The sequence below is a fragment of the Eleutherodactylus coqui genome, chromosome 6 (genome assembly GCF_035609145.1).
Source record: "Eleutherodactylus coqui strain aEleCoq1 chromosome 6, aEleCoq1.hap1, whole genome shotgun sequence".
Taxonomy (NCBI): Eukaryota; Metazoa; Chordata; class Amphibia; order Anura; family Eleutherodactylidae; genus Eleutherodactylus; species Eleutherodactylus coqui.
The window spans coordinates 50,455,942-50,471,400 of NC_089842.1; the positions used below are offsets into that span (position 1 = coordinate 50,455,942).

The 15,459-nt window shown below is 43.4% G+C and overlaps 1 protein-coding gene across 1 annotated transcript in view; it reads right to left on the minus strand.

The window, feature by feature from the left end:
- Positions 1–4,319: 4,319 nt before the first annotated feature.
- Positions 4,320–15,459, minus strand: part of VWA1 (von Willebrand factor A domain containing 1) — a 104,148-nt gene continuing 93,008 nt past the window's right edge. The window contains exons 11-13 of the mRNA XM_066606799.1: positions 14,813–15,085; positions 11,522–11,791; positions 4,320–7,018 (exon numbers count right to left, since the gene is read on the minus strand). Of these exons, the coding sequence (XP_066462896.1) occupies positions 6,978–7,018; positions 11,522–11,791; positions 14,813–15,085 (584 nt within the window). The 3' untranslated portion in view covers positions 4,320–6,977. The remainder of the gene's footprint in view (positions 7,019–11,521; positions 11,792–14,812; positions 15,086–15,459) is intronic.

A 15,459-nucleotide genomic window follows, 5' to 3' on the forward strand; every position in this document is an offset into this window, starting at 1 on the left:
CCCGGATCAACAACCCGCTGGCTATTTAATGTCTATATACTGTAATATCATAGCGCTCTAGAAAGACATCTAGTCCCCTCTTAAACTCCTCTATGGATTTGCCATCACCACTTCGTCAGGCAGAGAGTTTCTCACTGCTCTTACAGTAAAGAACACCCTTCTGTGTTGGCGATGAAACCTGCTTTCTTCTAGACGTAGCAGATGCCCTCTCGTTACCGTCACAGTCCTGGGTATAAACAGATCCTGGGAGATATCCTTGTATTGTCCCCTCATGTATTTATACATAGTCATTTGATAGCCCCTTAGCCATCTTTTTTCCAGGGGGAATAATCCCAATTTGGATAGCCTCTCTGGATATTCTAGTCCACCCATTCCGTTTATTAATTTAGTTGCCCTTCTTTGAACCCTCTCAAGCACTGCAACATCTTTCCTGAGCACCGGTGACCAGAACTGTACGCAGTATTCCATGTGGGTCCTGACAAGTGCCTTATATAGTGGGAGGATAATGTTCTCCTCCCTCGCCCCTATACCTCTTTTAATGCACCCCAAGACTTTATTTACTTTTGCTGACTGGCATTGGTTACTCTAGGTAAGTAGTCCACTAGTACTCCCAGGTCTTTTTCCATCTCACTTTTCCCTAGCGGTACCCCATTTAGTGTATATTGGTGACATCCGTTTCTCCTGCCCACGTGCGTAACCTTACATTTATCAATATTGAACTTCATGTTACGATCGTGTGGGCAAACAAAGCACAGGGCCCACACAATCGTGACCAAAGGGTTGCGGTTTCTCGCAAACTGACCCTGTTCTGCAGAATCGGACACCGTTCACCACACGCTGCAACAGGACTTTACACAGACTGCAGGTCACACAGCAAGCTAACACAAAACTGACAGAATTTAAACGTACAAACGGACATGAACCAGATCACACTGCAAACTTCACCAGGCAAGCGTTCATGACTGCTCACCTTAGGGGCCATACAGAGACTGACCAGAAGCTGGGTTTATAAGTGAGCACAGAACCAGGGGATTGGCTAGCAGGAAGTACCACACCCAGCCAGCTCAATCATTAACCCTGAGAGTGCTGTGCTGCTGGAATCACCATAGTACCAACATGTCTTAGCAGCACACGTAACACTTCATTTGCCTTTTTTCTACCCAAACCCCCAACTTATCTATGTCCATTTGTAGCCAAACCTTGTCCTCCATTGTATTAATTACCTTGTATAATTTTGTATAATCTGCAAATATTGATATTTTGCTGTGCAGCCCCTCTATCAGGTCATTGATAAATATATTGAACAGAATGGGGCCTAATACTGAACCCTGTGCCCCCCCCCCTAGCAACAGTGGCCCAATCAGAGAATGAACCATTTATTTCCACCCTCTGCTTTCTATCTCTGAGACAGTTCTTTACCCAGATACATGTGTTTTCACGCAGACCGAGCTGCCTCATTTTGTATATCAACCTATTAAGCGGCACAGTGTCACATGTCTTATAGAAATCCAGATATACAAGATCAATAGACTTTCCCAAGTAGACTTTGAAGCTGATCAAATTGGTCTGACATGATCGACCCCTCATGAACCCGTGCTGATGAGGTGTTATACTATTGTTTTCCTTGAGGTATTCTAGGATGGCATATCCCAGAAACCCCTCAAATATATTTCCAATTATTGAAGTGAGACTTACCAGCCTGCAGTTACCAGGCTCTCTTCTTCACCCCTTTTTGTATATTGGAACCACATTGGAAATATGCTAATCTAGTGGTACAACCCCCAGTCTCAATAGAGTCCCTAAATATAAGAAATAGTGGTCTGTCTATCACGTCACTTAGTTCCCTTAGAACCCTTGGGTCTATTCCATCTGTACCCGTTGATTTGTCAATTTTAATCTTTTTTAACCGGCTCTGCACTTCCTGCAGGGTGTTTATTTTTTCCCATGCATCTCGTGTGACATTTCTTTTTCTTTCGTGAATACACTTGAGAAAATATTATTTAATAGATTCGCCCCCCCCCCATCATCTTCTATGGTTTCTCCTGCATTATTTGTTAAAGGGCCAGTGCTCTCAGTGCAAATCCTTTTACTGTTTATATAATTGAAATATAGTTTAGGGTTATTTTTGCTCTCTTTGGCGATCAGCCTTCCTGCCTCCTCCTTGGCAGTTATGATCTTTTCCTTACATAATTAGTTTTTTCCCTATATCTTTTTAGCGCCTCTTCACTGCTTTCTTGTTTTAATAATTTAAACACCTTCTTTTTTCCCTTATTGCCCCCCTTACAGTTTTCTACTTGTAGTTCTTTTATTTTTCAAGGGTATGAACTGCTCATATGAGGTATTTAACTTCTCCCATTTGTCACCTGTACTGTTATTTATGAGGATGTTGTCTTAATTTATGTTGCCAAGAGTAATTCTGAGCTGATCAAATTTTGCGTTACTAAAGTTTAGTTTTTTTGTCGCTCCCTGATAAGACTACCTAATGAATGACAATTGGAAATTGTTTATATTGTAGTCACTATTTCCTAAGTGTCCCTCAACCTGCACCCCCATGATTCTGTCCGTTTTGTTAGTTAATAATATGTTCAGAGTGGCCCTCCCTCTAGTTGGCTCTCTCACAAGTTGGGTGAGGTAGTTATCTTTAATTGTTCGCAAGAACTTATTGCCCTTATAAGATTTGCAGGTTTTGTCTTCCCATATTATATCTAGATAATTAAAATCTCCCATAATAATTACTTCGTTGCAGTTTGACACCTCTTCTATCTGCCTTAGTAATAAGTTTTCATTTTCTTCTGCTATTTTTGGTGGCCTATAGAAGACCCCTATCAGGATTTTGTTATTTTTCCCTCTGTGTATCTCTATCCACAGAGATTCCACATGTTCATCTCCTACATCTATATTTTCTCATAGCCTCTGCATTAAGTAGGATTTAACATACAGATGTACCCCTACCTCTTTCCGATTCCCATGGTCTCTTCTGAAGAGATTGTAACACTGTAAATTCACCACCCAATCGCACTTATCATCAAGCCATGTTTCCATTATTCCTACTATATCGTAATTTTTTTCAGACATTCTCGCTCACCCACTTTACTGATCAGACTTTTTGCATTTGTTGCCATGCAATTTATACGGTTCTTGTTGTTCTTGATATTCATTATGCTACTTATGGTCCTATTAGCTGTTCTGTCAGTTCTAACTGTACTTACCCCACCCCCTGCGCGACCCCCATTCCCATTACTTTGTCCCAGATCACTGTCTACACTGTCTTCCCCGCTACTTTTTTTTGTTGCCCTCTCCCCGGTCCCTAGTCTAAACACTCCTCCAACCTTCTAGCCATCTTCTGCCCCATCACAGCTGCACCCTCCCCATTGAGATACAGTCCATCCTTACGGTAGAGCCTGCAGCAAAGTCAGCCCACTTCTCCAGGAACCCAAACCCCACTTTCTTACACCAACTCTGGAGCCACTTGTTTAATTCCCTAATTTCCCCCTGGCTTTTCTGGTGCGGCTTGTAGTACAGGTATTTCCGAGAAAACTATGATGGAGGTTCTTGCCCTAAGGTTAGATCCGAGGTCCCTGAAATTGTTTTTGAGGGTCCATCAAATTTGGTGCACATTGGCACCAATGACCTCTAACTTGGTCATTGGTGCCAATGTGCACCATGACCACCGGACCCTCACCAACACCTCGTAATCTGTCATCCTGATTCACGATATGTCGAACTCGAGTGCCGGTAAGACAACACACCGTTCAACGATCCTGGTTTTTATGGCAGATTGCCCTATCTGTCCCCCTTATAATTGGGTCCCACACCACTAGGACCTGTCTAGCCTGTAAATAGGCATCGGTAATTTGTAAAAGACCACCCATTTGTAGTCCACGGAGGCCACGACGCCTCTAGTCTTTGAATAACTATACATCCTGTGTGAAAGCATAGGGGCGATAGTCAGTGGGGCAGCTGTCGGACGCTTATAAAGCTGACAGTCGTCCCGTGTAGAGGTACCTTTTTTGCTAAATACACCCCTGAATACCGCTACATCTACGATTATGTTATCGTTTGCAGTGGAGCGTCCATAGCAGATTCTTTCACACGTGATGGGAAATGCATAATTTTTTTCCATCATGGAGATTTTGGCAGAGCCCAACATTTGCAAGTATTGTGGTCCATCGGGCGCTGGTGCTGTTCTTCCTGTGATGGATCTGACATTGCACTGTGGCGCAAATGTACACCAGCGAAAGGAAGAAGGGGTTAAAAATAACAAAATACACAGTTTGCAGGCATTTTGGGGCTGCACTACATCTAATATCCATCTACAATTGTTTTACAAAGATCTTTAATATCATCCACTATATAATTACATAGCATCCATATACAAGACAGTAAAACTAGGGTTTATTTGTATAGTGAGATCAGTCTGTACAGCCTTATTGCATTACTGTTGTGTCGGCAGCCTATGTAGGACTATGTTGCATATAGACATGTAAACCATTATTGCTCATACGGTAATAGTGAAAGTTATGTAAAACTCATGACAACCTTGTTCAACCTGCTATTAGCATTGTGTTGTGCAACAAAAAGTTAGTGAAAATTAATTAAACTACAAAAATATCTACAGACAGACAATACGCTGCAGGAAGAAGCCGGAAATTTGGTTCCCCAGCAGCTCCTCTGCGCTAAGTTATAATTGATTCTGCTTGGCTGATGGAAACATATCACAGAATTGGACATAATGAAATACCCTCATATTTAAGCTCCGGTCTCTCCAAATTAGCATATAGGATTTTTTACTTTTTTTTTCAGAAACCGCCATTTCTGGCTACGTATGGACCATGTCTGATATTGCAGCTCAGTCCTATTTACTTGAATGGGTCTGTGCTGCAATACCACACACTGCCCATAGACATGAGTAGCACTGCTTTAGAAAAAAAAAAGTAAACCCTTTTTTCTAATCATGGACATCCGCTTTTTAAAGGTGACAAGTCGTCACCTTTTAGCCCCATAAAATATGTCATGGGGGTCAATGGTGAGGGAACTGGAGCCGTGTTTTATACTCAATGGGTGCCCTATGCCTGCGCTGTGTTCTCATGAAGTTGACGCATGCACATAGGGTGACTCATCAGTTCTGTGCATGCACTCTCCCATTCATCTCTATGGGAAAGTGCGCAGACAGTCATCAGAAAAGCGTCACACTGTCTGCGAATGACAACTTTGTGTAGATACAGTGCAGAAAAGGGGAGTATCAAACGCCATTCCCCGTTTCCTCACTTTTCAGCCCCATAAAATAGTTTATGGGGCTGTACAAGGTGAAGGCTGGTCCCCTTTAACTATGCAGTAGGGATTTAACATAATGAAATAGAGACTAAGCAGAAAAAAAGGACATAGTGGTTCTCCGTAAGTATGTATCAGTGTATAAGCATCCGAGTTGCGCACTTTCCCTCGTCGTTCTTCCTTTTGCCATTTGCAAAATCTTCAAATTACTTGCATGCACATTAAAATATGTAGACGATGCACCGAATCTCTACACGACTCGCTCCCTAAGCCGTCATTTAACATGTCAGTCAGGGGCTCTAGCACGCCCAATCCTGTTCTCCTATGGCCAACCCTCTTTGATTCTGATGCGAAACCAAAGGATATTTGCTCTAGAACCAGTGGATAAGCGAGTCATACTTTATTTAGCTGGTCTTCAAGGTTGCAGATATGATAGTGTGTTTACTGCCTTATCTGACATATTCATATTTACCAGCGTCCATTAAACGAGGGCTCTATATAGCTACGGCATAGTAGAATCATAGAAAGCCAATGTTGGAAGGGACCTCCATGGTCATCGGGTCCAACCCCCTGCTCAATGACAGTGAAGTAACCTGGTGACTACTGCAAAAATTGTGACACAGTTGCATTTTTTTGCCATAGTCACAAGGTTGTGTGCAATTGTTTCCCAATAGTTAAACATTGTAGAGTCGTAATCCCATAAATGACGATCGCCGTCGTCTTACTAAGTGAATTTGTCTGCAGACGGAAAAACTTTATATGTGGACACCTGTAATATGTCTATCCATGATAAAACCAATGGGTGCTACTGTAAGTGTGTCGCTACACAGCAAACTGAAGGTCGGAAAACTGCTACCTCCTTACTCAACTGGTCTAGTAGTGCAAAGTAATGAAATCCCTGCATATTGACTCGCTCTTGCCAACGTCAAAAAAAGCTGAGATGCTTAAGGACCTGCAAGGATCTCCTCACACTGCAAAGATGTAGACAGAAGTAGTCTATAGCGCCTGGACCACGACTTGTGGGGTATATAGCGGGTGTACTTAGGTATTGGTGAGCATATATAGCGGGTGTACTTAACACCTATTGGTTTAGTCTCTTACTCATGACACAGTTTTGGTTGCATTCAAGTTTTTTTTCTAACAGTTCTCCTCATTTGCTGATATTTACACATTAAACTTCACCTTCGTCTAGAACCACAGTTATTTCCTAGGCCCATGTTGAAGCAAGATATCCATTGTATTATACAGCAGGTAACCATCCATCTTGTTTTGACTATGTCTTGTCTTTGATATAAAAGGTTAAAGGGCTTTTCTGGAATTTTAAAATTGATGGCTTATCCTTAGCTGAATGGCTGAAATGTTGAGAGTTGGACCCTCAAGGATAGGCCATCAGTTTTTCTGGTCCTGGAGAAGCCCTTTAAATGATTGTGTTAGGATCAGTCTGAAGTGGTTATGAGAGAAATACACAGGTTCATCGTGGTCAGCGAGTATCTTCTGGACCACAGGGATGTTAAAATAGGTTATCCCCCCCAAAATAATCTCCTTTTCTTCTCGAGGCCTAAATGCCCAGCTCATCTCTCAGTACTTTGCCCTTCTTTTTCTTCTGCAGAAACATCCAGATAGTGAAGGTTTCTCATCCTGTAGAGCATGTTGCTTTCGTGTGGCTCCATTCTTGATAGCCTTCATGGCATCTTCTTAACTTCCTTTTACCGAGCTGATACCCTTGAATAGCTGTTTGCTGATGTTCCTTAAGAAAAAACAAGAACATTATCAATAGCTGAAATACGTTACATGTGTCTTGGTATAGTAAAATATAGTATTGACTAGATTACAGAGCTTTATGGAGTTCCAATGGATCCCCAGCCACTCCAGGCGCCTCAATTCGCTTTGAAATTATGGAAATATTCTTCTCCTAGGGAAGAAAATCCTTGTGGTATGGCATTCAATGGAGCATGCTAAAATCTGGAATATGACAGAAAGAGCCCTTTATTTGAAAGGCGCTCCATACACTATCCTACCAAAAGTACCTGGACACCCCTATCAGTAGACTGGATCGTGTCTTATTAGCATGTCACATGGCGTAAACCATGCTACATAAGATACCGGCTTTTGGAGGCGTCAGCAATATTCTCTGATGGGAACTGCATGCTATTGGATATATGGATTATGTAGCTACACACAAGCCGTCCATCAATAAGTGCAAGGAGCATCATCATTGGACATTTGAGCAATGGAAGAACGTTCTATAGAGTGGCGAAACACCCTACTCTATATTCACATCAGATGGATGTACCTGGTGTGGAGGAGGCTGGGGAACACCTTTTGCCCAAGTGTGTTGTGCCAACAGTTAAGTACGGTGCAGGTTCTGTTATAGTCTGCAGGTGTTTTACGTGGCATGGTCTCAGTCCGTTGGTTGTAGTGGCAAGATCCATGACCACGGAGGTGTACCTCGACATCCTAGACACTAACGGGGGACATTTATTAACTAACCTACACCACAATTCTTGCTTAGAAGAGTCGCACATTTTGTGACTTTCCTCCCTGCTGTGCTGACTCCGCCACTTTTTGAAAAGTGAGTGGGGCTTGTCAGGAGGGGGTGTGCCTACCCTAGACTGATAGATTTATGTATAGTTTATGCCACAAAGTGGCGTAAATAGTGACAGAAATTTATGCCTGTCTAGACACACAAAGGAGCTGGGGATGTGCTGGATACATGAAAATTTGTGCACCTCTTCAAGTATTCAGCACACCATGCACGGGGCAAATTGTACTAAGTTTGGTAAAGAAAATGTTGGGCTTAGTAAATTTCCCTGAATGTGCAGCCAACAGTGGGTCAATATTCTAGAAATGGTCAGCCATACTTCCAACAAGTCAACCTGACTTCTCACAAATCCAATGCTGTTTTACGCTGGTTTCAGGATATGGATGTTCCACGATTGGACCGGCTGCACAGAGCCCCGACCTGAACCCTACTGAGCATCTTTGGGATGAACTGGGATGTTGAGTTAGGATATATGAATAGCATCCACCATCTTTGAGAGAACTCGCCTGCTGAAAGGAGAAAGTATGCCACGGAGAATATTCGATGTCTTTAGGGTCAAAGGAGCCCCACTAAGTATTACCATATGGAAGTAAATACTACTTTTGATTCTTGCTCAGGTGTCCAATTACTTTTCGTAGGATAGTGTATGTTTCCATCCATGCCATATTATGGCTCCATACAACTTGGTGTTTGTATGGAGCCATAATACAGTAACGTGCATGACACCTAAAGCTTGATAAAGGCCCCGCATGGCCAAAACGTCAGGTATAAGAAATGGGACAAATGGGACAATCTATTTCAATTTTGGACCCTAGCTACTGATCTCTACTATATTCTTACTGACAAGTGAAGAATTACCTTCTTCGAAATTTCCACTTTATTCCCCATTTGCCTTTTATCATTCATGTGATTCATAAATTATAGCCGGTAGCCATTTTACATCTGATGATCTGCGTAGACTACGACTGATCGTCTTCATTTAGAAAAAGGCTGGTGAATTCTATTTAGCTAAATGCAGAGATACAGTTTCATGGCGCGAACCTTCATCATTTGTCAAGGATATTGCTTGATCCCTAATCGCATTGAATACTCAGCATAATTACATTCAATCTTTTCCATTCTCAAGGACGGTTGGTAATTTCATACAGAGAGCTCCGTGAAAATCTCTCACCTTCTCGGCTAAGCTCACTCCATATTATTAAAGTTGACCGGGGACTTGGAAATAATTTACAATAGAAGGAAATTGTTCTATTGTTAGCAGTTTGTTGCTTGGGAAGCTTCTTTAGAATGGCCTCAACACAAACAGATAGACCTACATCGTCCTAGCCATTCGGTTCTATAGGCGTTGCGTTAGGCCCCCCATCGCACAGGTGTATTTTCGCTTGCAGTTGCAGAGAATAGAGTCCATTGATTTCAATGAGTTTATTCACATGCGCATATTTTTCCTGCACATTTTGGTCGCGCCACAAAAAGCAGCATGCTCTGTTTTCCTGTGCACTCAAAAGTCCCCATAGAAGTCAATGAGCATGCACAAATGCACACAAAATATGGCAGGAGATGTGTGGAACACTGCGTAATTGTGTGGGAAAACCTATGCATTGTAACACGTTAAACTCATTAACCATTTCAGTCGATGCATATTTTTTTTGCCACGCGCAAATGAACATGCAAAAATATGCTGATGCGTGTGCAACAAAGTATCGTTCATTCCGCAAATACACAGCACTCACGTGAAGGGGGCCTTAGGGCTTTTCTACACTTTTCAATATCCTCCCAGTGATGAGTGCCAATCAATGAGATCGAAGCTCCTTTAATTGACCCTTCACACAGGCGAAAATCTCACGTGAGTTTTGTGCATAGCGAGACGCAAAAACTCGCATGAATATGAGCTCCATTCTTTTGAATAGAGTAACACATACGAGCAACAAGTTTCACAGGCCGATATTGCGCTTGCCCATATGCAGTTAGCCTTAGGCTATATTCACATGGACGATTTTCCCGCATGAGTTCTGCTTGAGGGCTTATTCACACTGCCATAGGCGCAACTACATACGGCAGTACGGAGCGTAGCCGCGCCAATGAGATTTCTTCTCTCTCGCCGGCTGTTCAAACTCTGCGCCAGAGAGAAGGAATTTGAAAAAAAGCGGTTGTCCGATCTCTCCTGCAAGTGGTGTTCACTACGTGCGGCAAAGATAGAGCAGGTCCTATCTTTTCCCTGCTGTACAAATCACAGCCGGGAGAAGAGGCGGTGTAAACGAAATCTGATAGAGATCAGCGGTTTGGGTTTGCCCCGCTATAGGGCTGTGATTATAACGGCTGTATAAGGGGATGGAAGTATGTTTGTCTGAATCCGCCCTAAGGGCGCCTACCCACTGGCGTTGCCGATTTTCGTGCGTGAAAAACGCAGCGTTTTTCGCACCTTTTTCGCGGCGTTTTTCGTTAATTTCCATTGACAATCATGGGTGCATTAAGAGAAAAATAAGGAGACATATGCAACTGACAGTTCCTATGTGAAAAATTGCAACGAAATGAAAAAAAAAACCCAAATGGACAAGAACACATTCTATGCTAATTGCTCTTCAGAAAAAAACGCAAAACACAATTTAGCATCGCAGGAAAAAAAATCGCCAGTGGGTAGGCGCCCTAAGTCTGAGAAAAAGAACCAATTCATCAGAATGGGTTAATGTACACATGCAATTTTTTTTAAAATGTAAAAAATTGCTAAATGTCCTATTTTTATGTGATTCCACAGGATAGGTAATAAATATTTGACTGCAGGAGGACCCATCGATTACAAGAACAGGGGTCCCATGGCCCACTTTCCTCCTTACTGCACCCCCCACAGCAAGGAGAAGTTTGAAGGAATGGCAAATGAGCATGTCCATTGCCGTTCTATTCAATAATATGGGACGGTCAAAGAAAAGCCAAGTGCAGCGAGTTGAAGGAATGGGGGACATGGGATCTCAGTTCTCGTTATCAGTGGGGATCTTAGGGGTAGAACCCCTAGCGATCAGAGATTTATCAACTATCTTATGGATAGGTGATAAATATATCAGTTCGGAGATAACCCCTTTGATGTGTCCATTAAAAATATCCCAACTTTTTGGTGTACACAGCTCCTGTGTATTTTCCTTTTATCTGTCCCTTACTTCTTGCAAACTCACTTAACCCTTCCCAATCCATTGCCTGACGTCTAAAGACATTCTGATTGAAGGAGAAAGCCCCCTAGGAAACCCTGAGGACAAAATTGGATTGCAAAGGGTTAATATAAGTACTTGGAGAAAGTCCAGCACGTCAAGAATCACACGATGAAGCTTTATTATACAACACAGCAGAAGTAAAAACCATACATAGGTCTTGACATAACCAACGCATTTCGAGCAGAAGCTCTGATTCATGGCATGGCATGAATGTTACAACCTGCCATGAAGAAGAGCTAGTGCTCGAAACGCATAAGTTTTTTCTAGACCTATGTATCGTCCTTACTACTAGAACATCAATTCTGTAACCTTATAGAAAAATAGTGTCTTTCATTTTTCCAGAAATAGCGCCACGCTTTTCCAAGTAAATGAGACTAAGCAGCAATACCACACAGTCCATGGATGAAAGGCTGTTTCTGGAAAGATGGCACACTAGTTTTTCCGATCTTGGACAAGCCTTTTAAGTTGAGGAGCTTTGTAAGGACCATCCACCGCTTCTGTCAACTACCTGGTTGCATCTGATGTTTCCGGCACAGGTTTTTCCCCTCCCCGTTCTTATAAATAGGCATGACACAGATCTTGTTTGTGGTTTCTTCTGCCAAGTCTGTTAAATATATACTGTGAGTCTGTGGAGCTACACTAATGACCGAGGAACGGCCTGCCTGTCTTCGGCAGCGCACACGATAACCCTGCACTTCTCCGTCTGGAGATCCCCATGAGACCTTCACGCTGTTGGAGCCAATGTCTTGGAAGTGCAGGTACTTTACTTTTGTGTCATCTAAAAAAAAAAAAGAGAACAAAAGTTTACATTTAAGATTAGTTCAGTTTCCTTCATAGCGGTACTGTATGATGAGCGCGGAAAACAAATGCATAGATTAAGGGCTGACTAGCTTATTTCTAAGTTTGGAATGGGAGGACTACTTAGCAGCACCACTGAATGCATGGCAGGGGAATAAGTATAAAACTTACATCCTCGGACTCAGCAGGTCAGTTACATTCAGCCCATGCATTTAGGTTCTATGGCACAAAGTAGCTAACAAAGTCTTTTTTAAAGTCTGTAGTGAAATACAGAAAACACTACATGCAAGCAATTTACTTTGTGGCATTTTTGGGGTCAGTGGCTTTTTTCAAAATGCAGTGTGCTCTGGGTGTTGTGTATTTTTCTGGCAGTTCTGCCTGAGGAAGAACCCTGAGTAGGTTGGAAAGCTCGCTGTAACATCATGTATTTTTGTTAGCCATTAAAAGGTATCATATCTACAAGATTACTTGGTTTCTCATTCAATCACAATCACATTCTGACATTTTTCCCACAGACCTGAAATCACCAGGAACATTGTATTTTGAAAATACACTCATTGCCAAAAAGCAATCGCTCCCCTAGACGTTGTCAGAATTGAATGAAACTTTCTCTCTATGATTGTAACGATATAAGTGATTACAATATCAGAGCAAAAAGAGAATTTATTGTGGAAAACTGACCCCTTGAAGGGAGGCTCTAGTACCCTGTTGTACAGCCTCTAGGTTAGATACAATATGTGATACGGGTGGGCATGGAGGTTCTAGTACCCTGTTGTACCACGTCTAGCTTGGATACAAGATGTGATATGGGGGGCAGGGAGGCTCTAGTACCCTGTTGTACCATGGCTAGCTTGGATGCAAGATGTGATACTGGCAGGTATGGAGGCTCTAGTATCCATTTGTACTGCTTCTAGCTTGGATACAAAATGTGATACGGGAGGGCATGGAGGCTCTAATACCCTGTTGGGCCACCTCTAGCTTGGATACAAGATGTAGTACGGGTGGGCATGGGGGCATACAGATTCTGTATGCAGAGGCATAACTTGAAGCTCCCGGGCCCCGATGCAAAACTTGTAACAGGGCCCCCAACTATAATGCTTTACTCATAGTACTGGGTTCCCTATATGGAGAAGAGAGGCCTTATGGGCCCCTAAGGCTCCTGGGCTCGCGTGCAACCCTATCCCTTGCATCCTCTATAGTTACGCCCTTGTCTGTATGGTATCCTGCGGCATATCGGTCCACATTTGCTGTATGTGAGCCTCTACATTGTGTACACTTGTAGGCCGTTGAAGTTGGCATCCCAGATGGTTCCATACATGTTCTATTAACGATAAATCTGGCATCCAGACAGCCACGAAAGTGTGACAATGCTGTGAGGACATTCCTGTGACCCCCTTGTGTGTGCGGCCAAGCTGGAAGCCGCCATGAGAGGAACACACATGTCTGCAGGATGTCCTTAACATATTGCTGAGCTGTCATTGTTCCTCGTACCCCTACTGTGGTATTATTACCGACTATCATATGCGATGGCCACCCAGACCATCCCACCACCAGTGGGGGCAGTGTGCCACTCCACAGTAAAGGCAGGATTGAGGCGCTCACCCCTAGGTGTCCAGACATGGCTGTTGGCAGTGCCCAAACTAAACCTGGATTATTTGCTGAAGACAACCCAGTTCCACTCCATAGCAGTCCAGTTCCATCATTCACAACATCACTGCAAATGGTGGCGAAGGTGGGTTTCAAAGACAGTACATGTAATGGGCGCTGTGAGACCAAATGCCCTCCATCCAAGCACCTAGAAATGGTTCCAACAGACACAGGGGTGTAACAATGGTGACACCTTTTTCTGGATGTTGGACAACGAAACAGTTGAAAATACTTGTGCTAGTTGGACGATCAGACAATCTTCTCTACTGATGGTCTGTCTGGGGCATCCTGAGCCCGGTCACCTTGTGTGCCCTCATGCATCCTCCAGTCTCAACACCTCCTAACAGTCTGGTCAGAACGGCCGGTGGAGGACAATTCATCGATACGACCATCCAGCTTCTACCATCCCAATAATGCGCCCCTCTCAGACTCTGGTAACGGTGAAATCTCTTCTCTGCGTCGTAGAAGCGTCTAGTGGTCAACAAGCTCTACACAAGCAGAAGAAGAGGTCACTACACACAAGGAGCCTCCGAGAGCCTCTTACGGGCCATGGGGGAACCACTTTTAGGGCCTCCGGTGAGAAGACTGTTCATCTAATCACCCCACAACTCGAATTATTTACATATCTGCCTGAGATGCATCTGCATGCCGAGTTTTGCAACAAAACAACAACTTCTTCTGGGGATGCGATTTTGTTTTGACAAAGAGTATATAGCCACATAAAAAGTGTCACTGAAAATGCTTCAAATATGTGGTTATTTTCTTCACAAGTGCCCATATCTAATAGAAGCAATGGCAGTGTGCCAAATCGGTCTTACAATGGATTCAAACTGCAACCAATTTAACCCATTGACTTAAAATGGGCTTAATCTTTTTGACAGCAAGAATAGCGCTTCTCTTTATGTCAAAAGTGAAGGAAGCCGCAAGAGAGATTCCTAACACTAGTATGGAGAACCTCACTTCACGTTTTAATTTACATTCTAACTAGAGATGAGCGAGTATACTCGCTAAGGCACATTACTCGAGCGAGTAGTGCCTTAGCCGAGTATCTCCCCGCTCGTCTCTAAAAATTTGGGGCCGGTGCGGGTGACAGATGAGTTGCGAGGGGGAGAGAGGGAGAGAGAGATCTCCCCTCCGTTCCTCCCCGCTCTGCCCCGCCACTCCCCGCCCCCCGAATCTTTAGAGACGAGCGGGGAGATACTCGGCTAAGGCACTACTCGCTCGAGTAATGTGCCTTAGCGAGTATACTCGCTCATCTCTAGTTCCAACCCTGTCCAGAATATGGCACGGTATCATGTGCTGTAGATAAGCTAATCCTGTAAGAAGTCTCATAGCGCTTCATGCAATGACTTACTGAGCTCTGTGCAAGCCATGGCAGACAAGGCTTTTTCACCACCAGCTTTAAATATGGCAGACACTGTAACCAGGTACGTGGTGTTGGATTTCAGGTTTTCCAGTACGGTGCTGTTCACCCTGCTGTCCACCTGCAAGGTCCGTACGATATTGCTGGACACTGGTCCATACTGAATTTCATATCCAGCGACACTGTTGAGACTGGGACCCCAACTCACCCGGAAACTGTGTGCACTGGGGTCAGAAATCAGGATGTGGGTTGGAGATAATTGTTCTGTAAAAGATAACCAAAAATGTGAGTTATGGATCCAACTGTCCAGTTTACCTGATTTATTATCGAAATACTGTACTTAGGGTGCGTTCACATGCTGCCGATTTGCTGCAGATGTTGCAGCAGATTTCACCCCTTCCATTGATTTCAAATTGAAGGGGTGAAATCTGAAAATCTGCACCACAATCTGTGACAAAACCCTCAGCATGTGAACACACCCTTAAAGGGATTGTCCAAAATTGAAAATAAATGGCTGTTTCTTTTTCCTAGAAACAGCACCCCATCCATCCGCAGGTTGTGCCTGGTATTGCAGCTCATCTCCACTGAAGTTAATACGGCTGAACTGTAAGGGACCTTTCACACGGCATGGAATATTC